General features: G+C 50.5%; 2 protein-coding genes across 6 annotated transcripts in view; one reads left to right on the top strand and one right to left on the bottom strand.

The window, feature by feature from the left end:
- Positions 1–5004, bottom strand: part of INCENP (inner centromere protein) — a 29373-nt gene extending 24369 nt beyond the window's left edge. For 2 of the 3 annotated variants that reach the window (XM_072637134.1, XM_072637136.1), the window contains exon 1: positions 834–963. In XM_072637134.1, coding sequence (XP_072493235.1) covers positions 834–903 — 70 coding nt within the window. In that variant the 5' untranslated portion in view covers positions 904–963. Of the gene's footprint in view, positions 1–833; positions 964–4834 lie in introns of those variants that run through there. The other variant, XM_072637135.1, reaches the window with a different exon arrangement.
- A 4123-nt stretch (positions 5005–9127) lies between these two features.
- Positions 9128–18457, top strand: LOC140522094 (uncharacterized). Of its 3 annotated transcripts, none has more exons than XM_072637128.1 (2): positions 9128–9603; positions 10021–10840. In XM_072637128.1, exons 1-2 carry the CDS (start codon positions 9431–9433, stop codon positions 10490–10492), a joined length of 645 nt encoding a protein of 214 aa, XP_072493229.1. In that variant the 5' UTR covers positions 9128–9430; the 3' UTR covers positions 10493–10840. The 3 variants fall into 3 exon arrangements, 1 of the variants encoding a protein (XP_072493229.1); XR_011973211.1 differs by lacking the exon at positions 10021–10840 and adding an exon at positions 17929–18457 and having other exon boundaries at positions 9139–9603; XR_011973210.1 differs by lacking the exons at positions 9128–9603; positions 10021–10840 and adding exons at positions 13875–13964; positions 17929–18031.
- The last annotated feature ends 6545 nt before the right edge of the window (positions 18458–25002 follow it).

Raw genomic sequence — 25002 nt, 5'->3', positions numbered from 1 at the left:
GAAAAGCCAGGCCCGTACACCCACCCCAAGCTCTACTGGGAACAAAATCCTGGCTGGGAAAGGGGCTTTGGGATCTCAGGTCCATTATTATTACTGGGAATAATCATTTTTAAAAGTGCTTTAAATTCTGCAAAGTGCCTTACCTATACTATCTCACTTGATCTTCACCACCCTGGGAGACAGGTGCTATGACTCTTCCCATTTTACAGCTAAGGAAACTGAGGCACACAGAAGTTCAGTGACTAGCCCAGGGCCACACAGCCAGTAAGTGCCCAGGTCCAGAGTTCCAGCCACTAAGCCACCAGCTGAGGAAATATGCTACCAGGCTCCCCAGAGGAGAAAGCACCAACATGGGACCTAGAGTCTTCCCCTATGGAGGGCCACAAACACTGTGACAGGTGACGAGGAAAGAGGTCAGGCCTGCGCAGGGCTGGCTGTGCCAGCGTATCTGAAACTGAGCCAGCGTCAGGTATTCAAGGCCCTCAAGGTACAAAGATGAAAGAGCCAACCTGACCATTGCCTTCACCAGAACATAGCTCATGGTCCACCAGGGGAGCTCTGAGACAGACACACACAGCAGTGTAACCCGCACGACAGTGCAAGGAGCCAGGCCAGTCAGGGAGATTTGGGGGACAGAGTCGTCTCAGCCTTTGGGATCTCTTATCCAACTGAGAGGTCCCTGGGACAAAGGGGTTGTCCAAGTGTCTTCTATGGGAGGCTTTTGATCAGAAGAAAAGAAAAGCAGCCAAGAATCCACAGTCCCAGCCTTGCCTCCCCTACGAGATGAACCCCAAGTCAGACTGATGTTTCCCCTCACCCCCACTCCTGCTTACCTAGGGGTCTGCAGCCACACCAGGGAGACCCGGTCACCCCTTGGACTCCTACGCCCCAGTTTTGGGCCATTTCTTGACCACCAACAAGCAACTTTCCAAACCAACTGTCCCTTTAGGAGCCATGCAGACAGTTGGGGTTCCAAAATTCCATGGCAGTTGGTGAGAGAATGACCAGTGGGGGAGGGAAGGGGCGGGGCACTAAGGTCTGGCCAGAGGGATGGCCTTAGAGCTGGACAACTGAGGCGTTGAATCCAGCTGGTTTTGCCACTTTACTGCAAATGTGACCTTACGCAAGTCATGTCCCCATCCCTGTGAACCCCACCCTCAATTTCCTCATCTGTAAAACCAGGAGCATGGATGCCCTCCAGGGTCCCCTCTTGCCCCAATGCTCCTTTCTCTTTCCTCAAGGCCCCCTACTCTACAAGACTGCCCCACAAGCCAAAAGATCTTTCCCTGCTTTGCTTCCCAGATGTTTCTAGATAGATCAGTCTAAGTATGGCAGAAGTAAAGTCACCTGTGAGAGAGTTACTCTGGAGATCTTGGAAGTGGAAAAAAAATCTGGCCAATTTCTTATTAAATTCATTAAAATCAGCAACTCTAGAGAAGCAGTATAGCCTAGTAGAGAGGGGTGGTCTTGGAGTCTGGCTAGGTAACCAGGGCTGAGTCGACTCCAGGCAACTCTCTCAGAACTCCCAGGAAAGGGTCAACCTTCACTGGGAAAGGGAGCTGTCTCCTTGGGAAGTTCCCCATACCAATGCCCTCAGAGCTCCTATCCCTGCAGAGAACCAGGCAACACCCCCAGAGGCATTAACACTGAGGTGCGGGAGAGACACTGCAATGCAGGCCTGACCTTATGCCATGAGATAAGGACACAAGCGACCTCTGAGGGGCACCCCCAAAGCTCAAGTTGGGGGCAGAGAAGTGAAATCGATCACTCCAAGACCTCAGAATTCAGAATCCATGCAATGCTTGGCTTGGTTCCAGCCAAGTCCTGACAGAAAAGAGGTGCTGGTTTGCAAGCCTGGACCACTGCATCTCCCAGGCCCAGACCATAGGTCAGTCTGGTTTACTTCATTTGTTTTCCTTTTAACATAACAGAGCTCACAGTTGGGGCTTTTTTAGGGGGGAAAGGGGGATTGTGAATGGTATTAAGAAATCACTGACATAAAAAAAATAAAAGATTTTTTTTTTTTAATTAGTGATTAGAAAAAGATGGTTACAGGAACATCCTCCCTCTATAAGGAAACGTCCTTCACTTGGCTTTCATAAACAAGTGCACCCATATTCAGAGGCTTCCTCCCCCTCGCCCCCCAAACCAAAACTACCCCATGCCAGGCAAACCCTGTCCTGCGATCCTTAATAACTTGTGTCTTGCTCTCAGGGAGCAAAGGTGCCCGGACCCTGCCACTGGGCTCCCCCGGGGCAGAGCCCAAGGAGGGACCCTGGACAAAGGGGGGCCGTGGGGGGAGGTCGGGGCCCCCCACCAGGGCAGAGCCCGAGGAGGGATCCCGGACAAGGGCGGCCGTGGGGGAGGTCGGGGCCCCCCACCAGGGCAGAGCCCGAGGAGGGATCCCGGACAAGGGCGGCCGTGGGGGGAGGTCGGGGCGGCCGTGGGGGGAGGTCGGGGCCCCCCACCAGGGCAGAGCCCAAGGAGGGATCCCGGACAAGGGCGGCCGTGGGGGAGGTCGGGCCCCCCACCAGGGCAGAGCCCGAGGAGGGATCCCGGACAAGGGCGGCCGTAGGGGAGGTCGGGGCCCCCACCAGGGCAGAGCCCGAGGAGGGACCCTGGACAAAGGGGGGCCGTGGGGGGAGGTCGGGCCCCCCACCAGGGCAGAGCCCGAGGAGGGATCCCGGACAAGGGCGGCCGTAGGGGAGGTCGGGGCCCCCCACCAGGGCAGAGCCCGAGGAGGGATCCCGGACAAGGGCGGCCGTGGGGGGAGGTCGGGCCCCCCACCAGGGCAGAGCCCGAGGAGGGATCCCGGACAAGGGCGGCCGTGGGGGGAGGTCGGGGCCCCCCACCAGGGCAGAGCCCGAGGAGGGATCCCGGACAAGGGCGGCCGTGGGGGGAGGTCGGGGCGGCCGTGGGGGGAGGTCGGGGCCCCCCACCAGGGCAGAGCCCAAGGAGGGATCCCGGACAAGGGCGGCCGTGGGGGGAGGTCGGGGCGGCCGTGGGGGGAGGTCGGGGCCCCCCACCAGGGCAGAGCCCAAGGAGGGATCCCGGACAAGGGCGGCCGTGGGGGGAGGTCGGGGCCCCCCACCAGGGCAGAGCCCAAGGAGGGATCCCGGACAAGGGCGGCCGTGGGGGGAGGTCGGGGCCCCCCACCAGGGCAGAGCCCAAGGAGGGATCCCGGACAAGGGCGGCCGTGGGGGGAGGTCGGGCCCCCCACCAGGGCAGAGCCCGAGGAGGGATCCCGGACAAGGGCGGCCGTGGGGGAGGTCGGGGCGGCCGTGGGGGGAGGTCGGGGCCCCCCACCAGGGCAGAGCCCGAGGAGGGATCCCGGACAAGGGCGGCCGTGGGGGAGGTCGGGCCCCCCACCAGGGCAGAGCCCGAGGAGGGATCCCGGACAAGGGCGGCCGTAGGGGAGGTCGGGGCCCCCACCAGGGCAGAGCCCGAGGAGGGACCCTGGACAAAGGGGGGCCGTGGGGGGAGGTCGGGCCCCCCACCAGGGCAGAGCCCGAGGAGGGATCCCGGACAAGGGCGGCCGTAGGGGAGGTCGGGGCCCCCACCAGGGCAGAGCCCGAGGAGGGACCCTGGACAAAGGGGGGCCGTGGGGGGAGGTCGGGCCCCCCACCAGGGCAGAGCCCGAGGAGGGATCCCGGACAAGGGCGGCCGTAGGGGAGGTCGGGGCCCCCCACCAGGGCAGAGCCCGAGGAGGGATCCCGGACAAGGGCGGCCGTGGGGGGAGGTCGGGCCCCCCACCAGGGCAGAGCCCGAGGAGGGATCCCGGACAAGGGCGGCCGTGGGGGAGGTCGGGGCGGCCGTGGGGGGAGGTCGGGGCCCCCCACCAGGGCAGAGCCCGAGGAGGGATCCCGGACAAGGGCGGCCGTGGGGGAGGTCGGGCCCCCCACCAGGGCAGAGCCCGAGGAGGGATCCCGGACAAGGGCGGCCGTAGGGGAGGTCGGGGCCCCCACCAGGGCAGAGCCCGAGGAGGGACCCTGGACAAAGGGGGGCCGTGGGGGGAGGTCGGGCCCCCCACCAGGGCAGAGCCCGAGGAGGGATCCCGGACAAGGGCGGCCGTAGGGGAGGTCGGGGCCCCCACCAGGGCAGAGCCCGAGGAGGGACCCTGGACAAAGGGGGGCCGTGGGGGGAGGTCGGGCCCCCCACCAGGGCAGAGCCCGAGGAGGGATCCCGGACAAGGGCGGCCGTAGGGGAGGTCGGGGCCCCCCACCAGGGCAGAGCCCGAGGAGGGATCCCGGACAAGGGCGGCCGTGGGGGGAGGTCGGGGCGGCCGTGGGGGGAGGTCGGGGCCCCCCACCAGGGCAGAGCCCGAGGAGGGATCCCGGACAAGGGCGGCCGTGGGGGGAGGTCGGGCCCCCCACCAGGGCAGAGCCCGAGGAGGGATCCCGGACAAGGGCGGCCGTAGGGGAGGTCGGGGCCCCCCACACCAGGGCAGAGCCCGAGGAGGGATCCCGGACAAGGGCGGCCGTGGGGGGAGGTCGGGGCGGCCGTGGGGGGAGGTCGGGCTCCCCCCAGGGCAGGGAGGACCACGGCGCAGGGGGAGGGGCGGGGGGAGCTGGCGCCTCGGCTCCGGCACTTCAGGCACAATCTCCGGGCACGGGCTGGGTTTGGGGGTCCCTCGCTCCGGACCCCGAGCCCACCCCCGTGGGCCCCACGCCGAGTCGGCGGATACGCGCTAAGCACCTACTGGGTGCGGGCTAGGAGGGCACGAGGCGGAAGGCGGGGGCAGCCCGGCTCGCCCCCCGGGTGGGCCGGGGGCAGGGCCCGGCTGTCACCCGGGGCGCGCCTCCGCTCGGCGGGTCTCCCGCGGGCGCAGCCTCACCTGCTCGCTCCGCCCGGCCCGGTCCGCCCGGTCCGGTCCGCCTTGCTCCGCGTCCCGCGGCCGCCGCTGCGGCTCGAAGGCGCCGCCGGCCCGGACTCCGCCCGCCCCTCCGACCCGCGCCGCGATTCCAGAGCAGCCGACTCCGACGCCGCTTCCCCGGCCGCTGCGGGACTGAAGCGCGGGCGAAAGTGACGACTTTCAAAACCGAAAACGTGGCCAATCCCGGGCGAGAAGGGCCGGGCCGTCGCTGAGCGGCCGGCCAATCGTCGTGCTCCTAGCGCCGAGCCTAGCGCCTATTGGTTACGGCGAGCAGCCGTCAAAGTTCACGGGGTCACGGTCCTCGCAAAGGTTGCTTGCTTCCGCTTTTGGTCCTAGAGGCGCACCTGAGGGCGAGGGCCGGCAGTCAAGTGCTCCAGGAGCGGAGGCGGGGGGAGAAGACTACAAGTCCCGGCGTGCCTTGCGGCGGCGCCGTTTCCCCTCCCCCCACTCCTCTCCCCATTCATTGTGTAGGACCGTTACTTAGCTGGTTTTTATTTCCTTCTCCGACTCTCCCTTAGATATAAACTTCCTGAGCGCAGGCACTGATTCTCTCCAGGTATCTGTGAATGGAGCGTGTGGAGGTTCCTCAAGTATTAGGCACACCGGGGTCTCGCTGGCCCTCACACCCACAGGCCATCTCCCACCTCCACACCTTTGTACAAGCCGTGTTACACTCCCTCTCTGCGGGTGCCTCTTAGAATCCCTGGCTCCCTCCCTCCCCTCAAAGATCCCTTTCATCTTGACACCGCCCCCTCCTCACATCTAGTACCTCCCAGGAGAAATTAGTTTGCATTTTAGTCAACCAACCAATCAAGCACTGATTGCCCCCACACTGTGTGCCCAACTGGGAAGAGTAAGAATTAGAAAAAGCAAAAGCAGGCCTCACCATCCTCCATTCCACTGGCAGGACAAGCATCCACACATGGCTATCTGGAGTCCCCAGAGCAGAAAAACGGGGTGCAGGCTGGGGAAGTATCTGCCCACACACCAGCTGCCCAGGGAATGAGAGTTGGGGGGGGGGGCTTCTCTTCCCCCTTGGGAGCTGCCAGGGTCAAAGATGGGGGCCAACTAAGGAATCAGACTGGCTGACCACACCTTCAGCCTCCTGGGGTGACTTTGGGGGCCCTCCTTGAGTACTTGGCCCATCAGCAGCCTTTCCCAGGGGAGGGAGGGAGGAATGGAGAAAGAGGGGGGCAGCCCAGGGAGAAAAAGGGAGTGTCTGGCCTGCAGCTGGCAGGACTTAAAGCATTCTCTGTTCAAGGCCAGGACTCAAGGGCAAGGGACCAAATACTTTGGAATGCCTTTTAGAACAGTAAGATCTCTCATCCAAGGACAGGTTGGTGTTACAACAGTAGATGAGACCCTCCCCTTTGCCAAGTCCTCATCTAAGGGCTGGGGACTTTCTACTGATATTAAGTCACCAAGGGATGGGGCAGCTGTGAGATTTCTACATGGCTGTCCAAATTCATCAAGACGCAGTGAACTGCATAAGTCATTAGTATTTCTATATATTTCCAACAAAGTGCAGCAGCAAGTAGAGAGAAACTGCATTTAAAATAACTATTTACAATATAAAATGCTTGGGAGTCTATCTGCCAAGACAAACCCAGGAACTACATGAATATGATACATTTCACGCAAAGTAACATCTAAACAATTGGAAAAATATTAATTACTCATTAATAGACTGAGTCAATATAATAAAAAAGACAATTCTGCCTAAATTAATTTACTTATTCAGTGTCATACCAATCACTCTACCAAAGATTTATTTTATAGAGCTAGAAAAAAAATAATAAAATTCATCTGGAGAAACCAAAGGTCAAAAATATCAAGGAAATCAATGAAAAAAAATGTGAAGGAAGGTGGCCTCGCTCTACCAGATTTCAAACTATACTATGGAGTGGTAATTATCAAAATAACCAGGTAGTAGCTAAAAGATAGACTGGCGGATCAGTGGAATGGATTAGGTGCACAATGCACAGTAGTAAATGTCCATAGTAATCTGGTAATATTCAGTGTTACATCAGTGTTACAGTGTATCATCCCTATTGATCCTTTAAAGATGGTAATGTTCTGAGACTCCCAACTCTGTAGCAACACCAAAAAAATAATGGTGGATTCTGTTTCTGGGAAACGTTTAGATGCTGCTGTGTCCCAAATGTCATCTTCCCACTCTGCTCTTCTTCCTGTCCATCCTGTGACCGTCCAAGACAGACCATTTCTATGGGCCATCCCTTTAATGGCCTTTCATCTACAGAAGGGAAAATGAAGCATTTTTCATCCTCTTGGTTTGTCCTATGTGGATTGTCAGGTCAAAGAGGTAAATCTAGGCTTGATGTTGGGATGGCATCCTAGCCATTAGAGAGACCCCAATCTGAACAGTGTTTCCCCATTGCCTAATGAAGGCTGGACTAACCTTGTTAGGGAGGTTCTTGTGGGAGTGGCGAGGTCAGAGTTGGTAGAACAGGTTCAGATGTGAAAGAATTCACTTAGACGATTTTCTCCTAACCAAAGGGAGCTTTATTTGTGCAAAAGCATCAGGCTAGTCCTGGAAGAAGGAGTAGCAATTTATACAGGGACTGGGGTTTGTTTTTATAAGGACAAGATAAGGGAGACAAGGGAAAATTTATGACCCAGGATGAGGGAAACAAGGAATTTTGTGGGCCAGGATAAGAAGGAAGTGTCAAGGTATTCCAAGATAAGGGGAAAAGACTTTTAGGACTCCCTCAAGCTCAAGAATGGCTTCACAAGCTGCTGAAAAAGCAACCCTTAATATTCACCCTTAGGGCACCTTTATATCTACATCAGGAAGGCTTCTGGACAGGTACAGTTTGGACTTGGGGTATCACTTCCACCTCCCCTACTTCTCTCCATTCATCCCCTGCTCTCCACTCACACAACCATCCATCCCTCTAACCTGGGTCCCTCCCACCTCTGGTCTGAATTATTTTCATGGCCTTCTGTTCAAATTTGGCACCACATACAAGTTGTGTAACCCTGGGCAAGTCACTTAAGGCCCAACTGGAGAGAGAGAGATTGAGAACCTCTAAAAAATAATTGGGATGAGGGAGGGAGGAAAGTATCCTAATTCTGTCTTTGGGAACATTTAGAGGTTGTGACTCCCAGGGGGAGAGACAAGGTTTGAGCTTTGCTTTAGGAAGATTACTCCAAAATATGCCTTAGAAGGGAAAGAGTGAACTCAGATCCTCCTAACCCCAGGGTTGGTGCTCTCATTGGCTCTGCCCCCCAGATGCTTTCCCACTTTCACAGGTTCTCAAAGTGTAGTCGTGAGAAGCCTGAGGGTCCCTAAGATCCTTTCAAGGTTAAAACTGTTTTCATAATAATACTAAGAGGCTTTGATTTCTAATACGGCATCCATAGAGATGACCCACATAATTAAAAGCTCTTTGGAGTCCTTGATAAATTGTAAAGAGTAGAAATAGGGTCCTGAGACCTGGAAGCTTGACAACCTCCCCCTTCTACTGAAGTCACTGCCTTGACCAGGAGACTCCCTCGCTGTTAATTGTGCCTCCAGGAAGGGGTGCCCCTCTGGGTAAACTCACTGTGCACCCCCATGCCTGAGTGTGGGGAACTGATGCTCAGCTTAGAGGACTGTAAGCCTGGAGGCAAAGTGGGGCTGGCCTGCACACATTCACACACGCAGACATACACGCACACTCTCGCACACACCACACACACGTACACACGCACACAGACATACACACAAACTCATACACACTCAGACACACCCACTCACACACTTGCACTGGCTCCCACTTTCCAAGGGTTTGAAACACCATAGGCTGCGAGCACACCTCCTAGTGTGTGACCCTGGCCGAGTCACTTAACGTGCCCCTCTCAAAGTGTAGGTTGCAAAGCTCTTTCCTCGGGTGAGGGAGGACGGCAGGTGAGAGCCGGAGGTCAGTTGGGGGTGGGGGTCACGGAGGGGCCTCCAGTCTATGGGTGACTGGGGACAAAGACCTCTTTATTTAGCCCCGCCCCCGGGCCACACCCCCAGACACGTGAGACCTCTTCACTTAGCCCCGCCCCGGGCCACACCCCCAGACACGTGAGACCTCTTCACTTAGCCCCGCCCGGGCCACACCCCCAGACACGTGAGACCTCTTCACTTAGCCCCGCCCCGGGCCACACCCCCAGACACGTGAGACCTCTTCACTTAGCCCCGCCCCGGGCCACACCCCCAGACACGTGAGACCTCTTCGCTTAGCTCCGCCCCCGGGCCACACCCCCGGGCCCAGTGGGGGGGTCTTCGGGTCCCATCGCCTGCCCCCTCGCCCTTACACTGAGCTCCTCCGCGGGGGCAGGCGCCATTTTTTGCCCCTTTATGTGTCCCCAGTGGCACACAACAGGCGTTTAATGAATGCTTATGGACAGGAGAGGTGAGAGACCTGCAAAAGGTCACACAGCCCCAAAAGGGGCCCTGAATTCGAACCCGGGGCCTCGCACCCCAAATTCAAAGCCCTTTCCTCCGTTCCGCGGTTTTGCACCCCCAGGACCCAGCGCAGTGCCTTGCACACCGCAAGGGCTCACGCAATGCACGTGCAACGGAACACATCTTTAAATGCCCCGAGGGCCCATAGACAAAAGCCGCGGGTCGGCCGAGCAGTCGAGCCGGAAGGAGCAGAAGGGCTCCTCTACACTAACATCACAACTTCCGGTCAGACCCGCGCTCTCTTCCGCCACGCCCAGCCAGGCTTTCGCTTGCGGTAACTATAAACATTGTAGGCGCGGTAGGGGGCGTGGCTTGTGGGAGTTAAACAGTGGGGAGCATGCGCAGCGTCGGGCATGCGCAGCGTCAGGACTCGCGGGCGGTGCAGGCCACGCAGGCGCAGCTAGGCCCAGACGCCATCTTGGTACGGACTTGCCCGCCCGGGGCTGTTTCCCTGTCCCGATTCGGGCAAAAGGCGTCGCGTCTCTGAGCCTCGGGCTCCCCATCTGTAAAATGAGGCTGTGCCCGGTGACATTCCTGCGCCAGGTTCTGGGATCCCCAGCACCTCTCCCTGGCCTGTGCCCCGCAAGGGCTCATGGGAGTGGGGGGAGGGGCTTGGAACTCACTGAGCCCATCCCCCTCGTTTTACAGATGGGGAAACTGAGGCCCCCTTTTAAATGTTATTCTCCTGCAGATCCATGGAAGGGAGCCCACCTGCCCCCCCTCGGACGGGCACCGCCTCCCCCTCTCAGAGCGTGCCCTCAGATGCCCGCTTGGTCTGCCTCAGCCCAGACAAGTCCTCCCCATGTTTCTCCGAGCCGGTGCCCATCACCCTTCCCCATGGCACAGGAGCGATCCCTGGCGAGCACATCTTCGGCCTTGGCCGGTGTGCCCCAATCCATGGCATGCCCTCCGCTCCCAGTTCTTTGCCACCATGCGTGCGGCTCCTTTTCCTGTTTCTTTCATCTCTTTGGGGTACAGAGCTGGCAAGGCCTTCCAGGAGCGTGCAGCTTCTGGACTCTGGGGCGCAGTCTCTGACTGCTCTCCTGAATGGCTGGACCGGTTGGCAGCTCCACCAACAATGTACCTGTTTTCCCACAACGGTTACATTCCTTTTCTTGTCAGCTTCCAGGAAGCGTGAAAGGAGTCGAACCAAAGTTCTTTGACTCCAAACTCAGGCTCCCACCCAACCTCCCCAACGTCAGATCCTGGAGAATTTGCCCAGTGTGCTGGAGACCTTCCTCTGGGCTTAACATCTGGTGTTTTGGGGGTTTTGTTGGGTTTTTTTTAGCATTTTAGCACTTTTTGTAGAGCTCGTTCTCTGCCTCTGTCTCTCTGTCTGTCTTTCTGTCTCTGTGTCTTCTCTCCCGTTCTCTCTTGGTTGAGGTGAGACATCTTGCTCCCAATGGGTGAGCTCCGTCACTCTGCACTCTCTGGCACATAACCTCCTACCTATACTTGATCTGATTTCTCTTTTGCTGTTGATTTGCATAAATGAGTTCTCACCATTTGCAAAGTCTAGCGTTCGTTGTGGAACTGGTATTTAATAGGAAGGCAGCGGTAGCTTTGGACCCTCCTTTCCCATTAAAAAAAAAAATAGCAGTCAGGAGATGAGCTTGAAGTTACAGTCCCTCCCTCTGGAGGGTCCCTGTGTAAGGGAACTGCAGCCCCATGCCCCCTTGCCCTGACACAACCCCATGCTTCCCCTCTGGGCAAGATGGAAGACTGGGGAGGAGGCCACATCTAGACGGAGCTATGCAGCCACCCACCACCCACCACCCACCATGCGTTTGTTCCACAGATGAGGAAGCCGAAGCTTGTGAAGTTCTAGGCTCTAACAACAAGCAAATGTTGGATTGGGGGAAGCAGGCCTCCAGACTCCGATCCATGCTTGACGCACTTATTGTGGCTTACATGTAACAAAAATACTCTCAAATTCAGCTCTCAAAGCCTTTCCTGGAGGCAGCCAGGTGGCACGGGAATAGAGCACTGGACCCTGGAGTCAGGAGTTCGAATTCAGCCTTACACACTTGCTAAATAGGTGACTCTGGGCACTTTGCTTGTCTGCCTCAGTTTCTTCCACTGTAAAATGGGGGTAACAAAAAGCACCTACCTGCTAGCTTTTTTGTAGGGATCAGATGAGATAATTTTTGTAAAGTGCTTTGTAAATTTAAAAGCATTGTGTGAATGCTGGTTATCAAGGAGTTTTCACTATCCTGGGATAAGCTGACTGTCTACTGCTGGTCTTTCTCCACGGTGATACCCTTTACTGTGTGCAGAGGGGTCAGGCCATCCCTTACGATTCCTGGAATCGGTCCCTTCCTCTGCTGTCTATGAGAATTGTTCCCTTTGTACGGAACCCTGCTCAGACTCCCCTGCTCTGGAAAGGTCAGGCCTTGGATGTTACCGAGGGAGATCACTCAGATTTCCTTGTGGTGCTTTGCCCCTGTGCCATTCTGCCTCGAATCACATTAATTTCTGTATGTGTCCAATGCCACATTTACCATTAGACTACAGGGTCTTTGAGGGTAGGGCTTTGTTCTACTAATTTGCAATAGAAGCTTAATGCGCATTTGTGGAATTGAATCGAATTTCCTTAAAATGAGAAATCCCGGTGAAAGGGCTCATTTGATTGGACACATCAATTGATCCAGTATTGATTCCAGGGTTCAAAGTAGGGCAGCATGGCTTGGTAGAGGGAGAGCTGGCCAAGAAGCCAAAGAGACCTCTGATATCTACTGGCTGTGTGACCCCAGGCAAATCACTGGATCACTGCAGGGAAGGGGGTGACCTAGATTGTGCTAGGCCCTGAACACACAGACAAAAATGAAATCATCCCTGCCTTCAAGGAGCATAGGTCTATCAATCAGGAGACCATGCACATATAAGTATAGACAGGGTGATTAGGGGGGCAGGTGGGGGGTGGAGGTCGGGGAAGGCTTCATGTAAGAGTGGCTCTTGAGCCAAGCCTTCTGAGAGTCTCATTGGGCATACTGTCTGGGAGTCTCTTTCTTTAGCTGGGCATCATGGGTGGCATGGCACCCTTAATTTGGAGCTCACTGGCATCTCCCTGGAGGACCTACCTTGATGGATCTACAGTATGTTTGATAATGTCCACCAGGTGGCAGAAGGGCTTCACAATTCACTCCTTCCCTGGTAAGGAGAGTTGGGTCCCACATGGTGCAGGGCATTTCCTTCTGTGGCCTCCCCTTCTTAGTGGGTGCAAGTGGTGGGAGACATAGTTGGGAGGGACTGGCTCTGATCTTTCTCCTGCCCTAAATGCTTTGCTGCTGCCCTAGGATAAAGCCAGAGGAAGTCCTTGTACCTCAAGATCCTAGACCCAATGCAGCCATCGTCCCATTTAGACCTGGATGGATTTTACAGGGTGTCTAGGCTAACCCTCTCATTTTACAAGCGAGGAAATGGAGGTTAAGAGAGTGAAATGACTTGATCAAGGTCCCACAGTCAGTAAGTGACCAAGCCATGATTCAAGCCCAGATCCATCATTTGCCTAGTTATTTGGATTTAGTCTCAACTCTTCTAGAAATGAATTCCATGAGACTTGACCCCTTGACCAAAAGAGTGTGTCTCTCCTTGGTAATTATGTTGAATTTAGAAATAATCAATTACTTACTGAATACTAACTAAATAAAATAGAGTCAGAGAGAGAAGAAAGGAAGGAAAGAAGAAGAGAAACAAAGGAATGAACAAAGAGAGGGAGGAAGGAGGAGAGAGAGGGAGAGACAGAGAGAACACATGAGAAGTGACAGAAAGAGTGCTTGGAAATTAACTTCCTAAATGTGCTAATTCTGTCACATCAAAAATTTTAAACATTAGAATAAGGACCACAGAAAATAGTGGCATCTTGGTGGCACAGTGGATAGAGTCCTGGGTTTGTAGACAGGAAGCTATGAACCGAAGCATGGCCTCAGACACCCTGGACAAGTCACTTAACAGCTGTCTGCCTTGGTTTCTTCAGCCATAAAATAGCACGGAGTTTGTTCTGAGGATCAAAGGAGATAACGCATGTAAAACACTCTCCAAACCTTAAAGCACTTTATAATTTGTCATTATTTATTAGTATTATCACCACAAATTAAATTCTTTACAAGTTTGGTGGCTATCTTAAGAACAGATTGATAGGTCTTTTAGAGAAAGTAGGGACTTTAGACATGAGAAACTATGGTCCAGTGACAGGAAGTATGATTTAAGATTATATTTGAAGGGGACCTTAAAGTCCATCTGGCCCAAGTCGCCCATTTTACGGATGAGCAACCTGTAACTCAGAGACATTAAAATAGTTTGTCCAAAGTCACAGAGGTCGTTGAGCAGCAGGTGTAATCTGAACTCAGACTGTGCTATGCTGACAGGTTCTGTTCCTGGGTCTTCTCGCTATGCATCTAAGCCAAAAGCTTCAGGTTGGATGGTGGGAGAGTCTTTAAATCTGAAGAAAGTAACTCACAGGTTGGACCAACCAAGGCTGTCCTGGGAAAAGAGCTCCAATACCTGTTTGCGTATGAAACACAATGAACAACTCCAGCAGGGAGCCAGCCCTCAGGCCCAAAGCACCCTCTCCGAACCGGTGTAAGAGAAGGAAAGGAAGCTTTATTCAGGAGCCAGAGAGCCAGCCAAAAAGAGGTACATGGGCAAATCCTAGTTGGGGCTTCATCAGGTTACTGTACTGAAGATAAAGAAGTAAGTACATTGGCGAGCTGGGCTTCCCTGGCTGTTCTGAACCAAGGGATGCAGAATGTGTTGGACAGCTCTCTTAGCCAAAGCCTGAAGCGTCAGAACCAGAAACCCGAGTGAGATTCCTAGAGCTTCGGAGATCATTCTGAGGCTGGGTTGGTGGATTATAGCTTTAAAGGTGGAGGGGGTATTCCAGGGCATTTTATCCAGGTTGGGCCTCTTACAGAGGAGGAAACTGCATGACCGAGAAGGGATGGGTAACCTAGGACAGGAGCTCCTCTGTTAAGAGTCATTGGTTTGGGGGGAACCACCTCCCTCTGTCCCACAAAAGGGGGTGGTGTCCAAAGGAGTCAGTAGAGGGGAAAAACTGCTGATTTTCCCTGCATTGTGTTTTGACACAAATGTCCAACCTGCTCTTGAGAAGCACTGGACCTCTCCCCTTTGGAAAATCATTCCAGCTTTTTTTTTTCATCTTCTGAGAGCTCTTTTTCTCCCCGTAACCCCATAATCAATTACCTACTGAATACTAACTAAATAAAATAAAGTCAGAGAGAGAAGGAACGTTTTTGGTCTCTGCACAGAAGAAGCTACGGGTAGGGGCCCTGCGGTACCATTTGCTCAGAGGGCTATAATTATGTAAATTATGTAAAATGAGGACCCTCAGGCCCAGAGGAGACGCTGTTGTGACTCCCCCAAGATCATCCAAGCCCCAAATGGTGTTTCAGGGACCCAAATGTAGGTCCTCTGACTGCATCCCAGACCTTTCCACTGAGCCACACTGCCTCCTTCTCTGTTTTCAGCAGTTAAGTGAGAAAGCTTCCTTCTCATTTCCAACAAATTTTAGAGACTTAGATTTGGGGCTGAAAGGGATCTTCAGGATGACCAAGTTCAACCAGTCCCCTCATTTTACATATAAGGAAACTGAGGTCCATAGAGGTGATCTGACTTATTCAAGGTCACACTGCTAGTCAGTGGCAGAGACCAACTCTGTACTTCTCTACTTCAGCTCCCCTTCCCCATACTCTGCTGCCTTCTGGACCTCATACCCTCTTTCTCTTCCACATTAAATTCAAACATTTCATTGTATTTTTTTCTTGTTTATTTCAAGACTCTTAAGCCTTTAGCCCTGCCCAAATTAGGTAGCAGAGTAGAGGGAGTGCAAGGCTAAGGGCACCAGAGAAGGCCTGAGTTCAAATTCTGTCTCAGGCATTTGCCAGCTATGATGCCCTCAGCAAGTCACTTAATCTCTCTTAGACCCAAATTGGAAATAATAATGGCACTCTCCTCACAAAGTTGAGATAATAATAAATAATAAAAATAAATGTTCACATAGCACTTTAAAGTTTACAAAATGCTTTACAAATATCTCATTTTGTCCTTATAACAACTGTGGGAGATCAGTGCTATGATGATGCCCATTTCACACATAGGGAAACTGAAGCAGAGAAAAGTTAAGGGACTTGTCCAGGGTGACACAACTAACAAATATCTCAGGGTGAATTTGAACGCATCTTCTTAACTCCTAAGTCCAATGCTTTGTATACTACACTACACTATCCATAATGATGTTCAGTTGGTTTTTCAGCCATGTCGGACTCTTCTCACCCCATTTGGGATTTTCTTGGCAGAGGTACTGGAGGGGTTTACCATTTCCTTCTCTAGGCCATTTTACAGATGAAGAAACTGAGGCAAACAGAGTGAAGTGATGTGCCCAGGATCACACCCATAGGAAATGTCTCAGATTTGAACTCAGGAAGATGAGTCTTCCTGACTCCAGGCCCCACTGAGCCACCTATCTGTCCATTTTATCCTACTAACTATAATAAAGTTAATAATAATATGTTAATAATAGAAATAATAAAAATGATTTTATATGATAGTGCCAGCCATTGTCCTAAGTGCTTTACAAAATAAGCTTTAAAATTATATTTAAGATCAAAGAGGAAAAGATCTCAGAGAGAAGGATTGCCCTCAGGAAAAGTAGACAGGAATGAGGGGGGAAAGAATAACAGATGATAGCTGGAGATGGCATAGATGTAGTCTTTAAGGTTTGCAAAGCACTTGATGTGGGGGGCAGAGGGGAGTAAGGAGGCACTGGGGAGAGAGCACTGGACAGAGAGTCAGGAAGACCTGAGTTCAAATGTGGTCTCACTCACTAGCTGTGTGACCCTGGGCAAGTCACGTCACTTCACCCTTTGCTGCCAGGTTTTGTTCCCATTTTTCTGAATCTCTGTGACTGTTGAACTTGAACATGTGTCAGCATCTCTGCAGCTAATTTACAGTGTGACCTTAGATAAGTCAGATCACTATGGACCTCAGTTTTCTTTTATGTAAAATGATGCAGCTGCATTGGAGTGTTTTAGAGCTCTAAGGCAGGAGGGGGTGAATTTGGGGTGGTCCTGTCTTGTCCCAGTCATCCCTAAGTCACCTGAAAGTGAGTCGTGGCTAACTGGAGAGCTCCCACAGAAATCAAGAGTTGGACCTTAGTCCCACCTTGAATGAGACCTTAGAGATCATGGGTGCCCAGATGGAGAGCTGGGGGAGACCTTAGCAGCAGCCCCCAAGAAACTGAGGCCCAGGCATAGGAAGTGACCTGCCCAAGATCACATGGCTAGTAAGTAGTGGAGTCCACCAGGGCTGAACCTTTGATCCCAGCCTCCATTGCCCCATTGCCCAAATGGTGAAACTGAGGCCCAGAGAGACTAAGTGACTTACCCAAAATTGTAAGTGGCAGGGCCAGGGTTTAAACTAAGCCTGTCCTTTGACTCCAAATCCAATATTCTCTCACTAGATCACACTGATATAGATCCCTTGTTGTCCAAATGGGGAAACTGAGGCCCCAGAACGTTTTAAATGATCTGCCTAGTTCACAAGGTATTAACAGGACTCAGAATAGTAATAATAACATGTGCTTATATAATGCTTAAGGATCACAAAGTGCTTTCCACTTACGATTTCTTTTGGCTGGATGATCTAGGGTCTCCTAACTCTATCCAGTGAAATTTGATTAGATAAAGCCTTCATTGAGCACTGAATATGTGTCATGCACAGTGCTCAAAACAGGGCGTACGGACAGACACAAAAAGATGGTCCCTTTCCTCCAGAAATGTTATGTTCCAAAAGAGGAAGACAATATATACCTTACCCTAATGGCTTGGCAGCACCTGCCAGAGATCTTTCAAATTCTGAGCCAGAGATGAACCCTTGTTTCTGGTGACTGGGCCCCAACTCAGCAAACTTTGGCCATCTAATAAGAGGGATCAAAATTTGTGTTTGTGGAGGGAGCATCTAATACCTCAATGAAATCGTACTTGAAGTCACTGTTTGCTGCTGCTGCTGCTGCTGGAGTAGATAGATAGATAGATAGATAGATAGATAGATAGATAGATAGATAGATAGATAGATAGATAGATAGATGGATGGACAGATGCAGGGATGCATGGATGGATGGATGGATGGATGGATGGATGGATGGATGGATGGATGGATGGATGGATGGATGGGTGGGTGGATGGACACATAGACAGAGAGCAAGAGACAGAGAGAGATATATTAATCAAACTATCAACAAACATTTATAAAGCACCTACTATGTGTCATTCCTCCAGTGATGCAGATATTACCTATGTAGGTGATGATTAGTCACACAAATAAAGTGCCTACTATGTGCAAGGCACTAGAGTGAAGAAAAGTTGTTTAGTGAAATTTATACTTTAACTTTCAGGGAGTGGTAAAGTCCTGATTCCTATGTCCTTTCATTGGGTTGCCCTCCCATACGTATGGATGAGTTTGTGGTTTTACTGGCTGATTTAGCTGCGCCATCTGGCATCCAGATTATCACTTTGCCCAAAAAGCCTCAGGCACGATGAATGATGCTGGGCATGTTGATTTACTGAATTTATCATTATCGCAGGGGCTGTCTTCCAAGCTCAGAAGATTCCTGTTCTCTGGAAACGTGGGGCTTCATTCATCCTGACTGTGTCCCCAGAAAACAAAGAAAACCTTCTGCAAAGCCAGCATGAGTCTGGTGCCTCCTACAAAGTGGTTTCTTTTCCTTTTTTCTCAGAAACTTAACAATGAGCCTAGGAATTCAAGAGCATGCTGGAGTCCTTCACTTTCCTGAGGAGTATCCCAAGGTTCTTCAGACCTTACCAGCTTTTGTTGTCCTTTTGAATAGTTATTTTTTTTTTTTGCCTTTATATTTTCTGGGCCATTGAGGAAGGTAGTTTGTATCATTATTTATTATTTTCTAGAAAGGATCATTTGCCTATTTTTTTAAATTAATTTTCAAAATTATCAAAATTTTTTCTCCCTTCTACCTCCTCTCCCAATGAAAAATATGTAAGGAGTAAATATAGCCACACATGATAAAGTGTGTCTTATTCTGTACATGAATCCATCACTTCTCTTTGTCCTGAGATAAACAGCATTCTTCATCACTGGTCCTGTGGAATCATGATTGGTCACTGTGTTGATCAGTGTTCTTAAATCTTTCAAAGTGGTACCCACTTCTTATTGTTCAGTTGTTTCAGTTCTATCTGACTCTATCATGAACTCACTTGGGATTTTCTTGGCAAAGATGCTGCAGTGGTTTGCCATTTCCTTCTCCAGCTCATTTTATAGATAAGAAAACTGAAGCAAGAAAGGTTAAATAACTTGCCCAAGGTCACACAGCTAGTGAGCGTCTAAGGGTGGATTTGAAAATGAGTTCAGTCATAGTGCTGATTTCAGTCATAGTGCTCTATCCACTGTACCACCTAGCTGCCCTTGGTATATTGAAATACCATTTTACACACACACACACACACACACACACACACACACACACACACACACACATTCATTGAGATGATTCAGTCATGTCCAACTCTTCGTGACCTCATTTGGGGTTTTCCTGGCAAAGCTACTAGAATGATTTACCATTTCCTTCTCCAGCTCATTTTACAGATGAGGAAACTGAGGCAAACAGATTAAGTGACCTGCTCAGAGTCACACAGCTACTAAATGTGTGAAGCTGGATTTGAACAAAGGTGAGTCTTCCTGACTCCAGGCCTGGCACTCTCTGCACTTTGGTGCCACTTCACCGCCACCTTGCTGAGCCTTAGAGGATGTCAAAGATTCAAAGCAGATATGAATAAAGATGCAGTTCAGGAATTGGAGATGGAGGGTCCAATTCAGGGAACATCTTGTAAACCATTTGGGTGGAAAAGTAGACGATGGAAAATGCTCATATGACATAAGCTTAGGAAACTTGGTGGGCACCAGATTGGGGAGGGCCCTAAATCCCAAGATAAGGAGTCTGTTTCTTGCCCTGGAGGAAATGAGGAGCCACTAACAGATTTTGAGTTGGGAAATGACCTCAGTAGATCTGAGTTTTAGAGAGATTGTTTTGACAGGTGAGTGGAGGATGGATTGGAGGCAGGGAGGTGAGACCAGAGGTCATTGGGATGGTCCCAGTTATGGTGATAAGGCCCTATAGCGATCTCTTTGAATAACAGACCAGCAGAGATCCAAAGTAGTGTTAGGACTCCTCTCTTTGTGCAAGATTAGGCCTGTTTTCAACATGCATTCCAGTTGTGATGGAATTTTGTGGATATAATCACAGGAAATACCATATAACAAAAGAGTTATATGGAATAAGAGTTGGAGGCTTTTTTTCATGGTAGAGGTTTTCAGGAAATCCAACAACTCACATTTTTTTCTCCTTGACTTTTTTTTTTCATCAGTTGTTTTTAATAGAAGCCTTTACAGTTTAGAATCATAGAGATTCTAAAGATAGGGAGAACATAAAATATTCATGAAGTGTTTACTTCACATGCCAGGCCCTGGGCAAAGCACTGGTGATATAAGCAGAAAGGAGGAAGATGGCTCCTGGGATGTGGGGGTGGGGGAGAGTGGAAAGGCCCAGTGCTAGATGAGATGAATCCACATCTGCCTTCTTAAAGCCCAAGATGGTTCCAGGGAGGAAATTTAATTTGTAATGTGAATGGGGTGCAGATGATGGTCCAAGTAATGTAGCAAGACATAATGATGCGTGGATGTGATGAAATAGAGGACCCCAGTCATAGCTCAAGGGACCATACAATACCACCCTACCATGTGCCTGCCATGGTCACCTCAGCAACACTCCTTAGCACTCAGTCTCCTTAGCCCTCTGGATGCTTCTTCTATGATATGACCTAGATTTGGAGTCAGAAGAAACGAGTTTCAAATACTGGCTCTGCACCTTACCAGCAGTGTGACCTCAAGGGAGTCGCTCTTCCTATTTGAGACTCTGTTTCCTCATTTGTAAAATGGAGAGGGTTGTACCAGAATGGCCTCTGGGCTCCCTGCCAGTTCCAGATCTCAAATCCTCCAAGCTGAGATCACTGCCTTTCCTTTTCCTTCTCTCTCTGGTGCTCATGGCAACCTGGCTTTCCCCTGTACACATTTCTCATTGCCTCCTCTCACACCTCTCTACCCACCGGGCCAGAAGGAGGAGCAGACACATTCCTGGTTCCCCATCACATGCTCCCTCTGGCAGCATCAAGAAACAGCCACGTCTCCTCCTCTTCTCCCTGCAACCTGTCCATCTTTGTTGCTGTCCTCTATGGATCTCCAAGTCACACTACCTGGCCCATCCTCTCATCATCTGTCTCATCCCCTCCTTGCTGGTTCTGACCTCCCCTCCATCCCAGGCAGCTAGGTGTATAGAACAGCTGAGTCTGGAGTCAAGAGTACCTGAGTTCAAATCCAAACGAAAACATGTACTAGCTGTGTGAGCCTGGGCAAATCACATAACCCTGTTTGCCTCAGTTTCCTCATCTGTAAAATGGGAATAAGAATGACACCTCCCACAGGGTTGTTGTGAAGATCAGATGAGGTAATATTTGTAAAGCACTTAGCACAGTGCATAGTTATTTTTTATTGTTCAGTCATTTCAGTTGTGTCTGACTGTTTGCTACCCCTTTTAGGGCAGCAAAGATACTGGACAGCTTTACCATTTCCTTCTCCAACTCATTTTGCAGATGATGAAACTGAGGCAAACAGGGTAAAGTGACTTGCCCAGGGTCAACCAGCTAGTAAGTATCTGAGGCCAGACTTGAACTCAGGAAGTTTCTGATCTCCAGACCCAGTGCTCTGTGTACTGTCTAGGCCCTAATAATAATAATATTTAATAGTAGTGGTGATAATAATAATATGTATACATTACTTTAAGTTTTGCAAATCCCTGTATCTATATTATCTCATTTGATCCTCACAACAACTCTATAAAGTAGATGCTAATATCACCCCATTTAACAAATGAGGAAAACTGAGACAGAGGGAGGTTATGTGACTGACTTAGGATCACGCTGCTGGTACCCGAGGCTAGTTTTGAACTCACACCTTCTTGAGAACTCGGTCTACTTCACCCCCTGATTGAAGGATCAGCTCCTTAGAAGGTTAAATCCCTATAGTCAATAGGTACCTACAAGGGATGCTAAAGTCTATGACTCATTGATTTGGAATGAGGAGGCTGCAAGGTATATTGGAAAGAATTTGGGATGTGGAGAGGTGCGGATTCAAATCCTGTCTCCTATATGTCCTAGATGTGTGACCTTGGACAAGTCATTTCACTTCTTAGCCCTCATTTTCTTATCTGTTGGACTCTTGTATTATCTCCTTCATAAAGTTACAAAATTCACACAAGATGAGGGAGTGATGGAACTCTGGACTTGGAGTCAGGAAGACCTGAGTTCAAATTCAGCCTTGAATACTTATTAGCTGTGTGATCCAGAGCACATCATGACACTTGTTTCCTCTTCTGTAAAATAAGGGGGTTGGACTCAGTAGGCCTTTCTAGCTCCTGATGTCTACTATTATTAGTGACTCCAGGAATTGGCTCAGAATACCCCCAAGAACTGCCCTCTCAAAGGATGCCAGTATCCCAGTCAGGTCCTGTTACTGGGTGAGGCAAAGCAGGATGGGCTGAGGCTGGGGTGACTGCATTTCCTTTCCATCCCCAGGCATGCCAGATACGCCGTCTTCTCCCCATTTTATCAGAGTAAAATAGGAAACTCCCCAGCCCTTAGCGTTTGCCTGAGACCTGAGTTCATGATCTCATGCACCCAAATCATGCCACCCACTCCCAAGGGTCCTCATTATCCCAGGGAGCAGTATGGCCTGGAGACTGAAAAGATCATAAAATTTAGTAAGAGAAGGGAATTAAAGAGTATCTAGTCCAACCAGTGGAGACCCTGAGTCCCAGAGGTTTGTCAACATGCCCATGATCACCCAGGAAGCACATTACAAAGCTGGGATTTGAACCCTGGTTCCCTCACTCCAAATCCAGCTCCTTTGGATTGAGTCCAAAGGTCTGGGGTTCTTTTGATTATTGGTTCTGTTACCACCATGCGGTGTGGCCTTGGACAAATCATGTCACCTCTCTCGGCTTCAGTCTTCATCAAATTAGAAGGCAGATCACATGATTACTAAAGTCCAGGCCTCTCTCAGTTGCTATGAGCAGTATGTCATTCATGGTGTCAGCTGTGGGGAAAGAAGGGGAGAGTTCCCAGTGAAACCTTTGCACAAATGACGTTCTCATCACCTGTTTGCTTCTTCTATAGAGGAATATATGAATATATAATATTATATATTATAATATATAACTGAATATTGTACTCGAGGAAAGAGATTGAGGGATGGGTATGGAGCTCATGGAGCTGAACTTGAGAGGGTAAGCTCTAGAGACCATGGGCTTTAATGATTAAGTCCCAGCTCTTAGGTAGATTCATTCCTGCTTTGACACAGGGACAGACTCAGAACAGTTGTTAATGGTTCATTGCTACCTGGAAGGTCTCCAGTGGAGTGCCTCAGGGATCTGTATATGGTCCTGTGCTGTTTCAATGTTTTTAGCAGTGACTTGGGCAAAGGTTTACATGGCACTATTATAGAATTTTCAGATAAAACCAAGCTGGGAGGACTAGCTGACAAACTGGATGATGGAGTCAGGATCCAGAAAGAACTTGACAGGGTAGAGTAATGGATTAAACCTAGTAAGATAGACTCCAGTGGAGATAAATGTAAAGTCTTGTTGGTGATGGTGGTGGTGTTCGGTCATTTTTCAGTTTTGTCTGACTCTTTGTGATCCCATTTGAGGTTTCTTGACAAAGATACTGGAGTGGTTTGCCATTTCCCTCCCCAGTTCATTTTGCAGATGAGGAAACAGAGGCAAACAGGGTTAGATGACTTGCCCAGGGCCACATAATTAGTAAGTGAGGGCAGATTTGAAATGAGGTCTTCTTGACTTGGGGCTCAGTGCTCAATTCACTGCACCGCCTTGCTGTAGAGCAAAAAAAAAAAAAAAATTGACTCTGTAAGCAACAGAACATTTTGTACTTACTCCTGCAGGGGATAGGGAGACTCCAGAGTTTATTGAGTAGGGGGTGCCCTGGTTTGATATGATCTTTAGGAAATCAGGCAGTTGAGTGGCAGAATGCCCTCCTGGATGCCTGCTAGGATGAGGAAGGACCTTAACCATGGCAAGTTGGAGGAGCTGGGGAAATTTAACCCAAAGAGGAAAAGACTGGATAGGAGGGTGGACAGAGCTGGGACTTGTGTTTAGTTGTCTAGAAAACTGACCCTCTTTCTTTAGAGGAGAAGCAGGAGCAAGGGGGAGAAGCTGCAGTCACTGATTTAGGCTGGGGGTCAGGAAAAGCTTCCTAGGACTCAGCACCATCCACATGTGGACAGCGGGGAGCTTCTCAGGCTGAGGCTGCAGGACAGCCACTTGGGTGTGCTGTGCACAATCAAGCATTTATTAAGCTCCTCCTGTATGCCACTAAGTAGCACTGGGGATGCAAGTACAGAGAATGAAACAGCTAGTAACAAGGAGTTGACATTCTAACCGGAGAGAGAACAACTCTGTATAAAAATCTTTCTTCTCTCTTCTCTTTTTTCTCTCTGTCTCTCCTCTGTGTGTTCCCCCCCTCTCATTCTCACTTTCTTTCTTTCCATCTCCATCTCACACCTCTAGCATAAATATATAGTGAATAAATATATACAAACTACATTGTGTTTGCATGTATACATATGCATGTACATATACACAAGCACACACAAAAGGGTTAAATCACCAGCAGTCTAGAAGGGAGGGCACTAGCAGCTGGGGAGCTCAAGAGACCCTTCATACACAAGATGGTGTCTGAGCTGCATCTTAAAGAAAAGGAAACTCCAGGAGGAGGTGAGGAGAGCCCACATTCCCAGCACTCTGGTTGAGCTAGCTAGTGGCTGCGGTCTCTGTAGCTCACAATCATGGTCTAGAAGCAATCCGCCTCCCTCGAGGCACTCTTAGCTAGCTAGCATCATTATCATGATTTTCACAAACAGATTCCTCCTCTTTGGGCTGCCTCCGCGTTACTCTGTTTTCTCCCTTGCTATTTCTCAAAGAACCTGAGAGGAAGAGATGGCATTCTGCGACAGATGATAAAAACAAGCAACTGACATTTGCTTGAAAACCTGCAAAAGGCCTTTGTCTTTCTGAGATCTCTGAACGGTTGCTGTGACAAAGAAGCAATCAGTGCCGAACGAGACTACAATGTAACCACTTTCCAAACAAGAGACTGTAGCATTTTTTAAAAATCTTCATATCCCCATGGCCTTACACTTAATGAGTATCTGTCAGACTTAAACGAGCGCAGCTCCCCAAACTGATGGGTTATTTCCATTTAAAGGGGTTGATGAAATGTTTGCTAACAACCTTTTCCAATGTTCTGTGATGGCTCCATGTTTGATCACAATGCCTTCGGCTCTGGCCGGTGCCTGGACTCCCACATGGTGGCGCCAAAGCACAATGGGTCTGTTTCCCAAGGGAAATTGACACGTGGAAACTGGAATATTGATCGCATGTCGCCATGGCTCATCTTTTCTCTCCTGCTGCCTCCTCTTTGCCTCCTCCTTCTCCACCTCCTGCGCTCATTTTAATCACTGCAGCAAGTGGTGCCTTCTTAAAATGCCAGTGGCAGGA

The sequence above is a fragment of the Notamacropus eugenii genome, chromosome 2 (genome assembly GCF_028372415.1).
Source record: "Notamacropus eugenii isolate mMacEug1 chromosome 2, mMacEug1.pri_v2, whole genome shotgun sequence".
NCBI lineage: Eukaryota > Metazoa > Chordata > Mammalia > Diprotodontia > Macropodidae > Notamacropus > Notamacropus eugenii.
The sequence above is the reverse complement of the archived record's forward strand: the minus strand, read 5'-3'. Positions and strand labels throughout refer to the sequence as shown.

Bases quoted from the DNA above. Each gene is read 5' to 3' on its own strand.
- LOC140522094 (XM_072637128.1), top strand. From the start codon at position 9,431: ATGCACGTGCAACGGAACACATCTTTAAATGCCCCGAGGGCCCATAGA. The intron at 9,604-10,020 runs GTAACTATAAAC...ATTCTCCTGCAG, and splicing joins CAGCCAGGCTTTCGCTTGCG to ATCCATGGAAGGGAGCCCAC.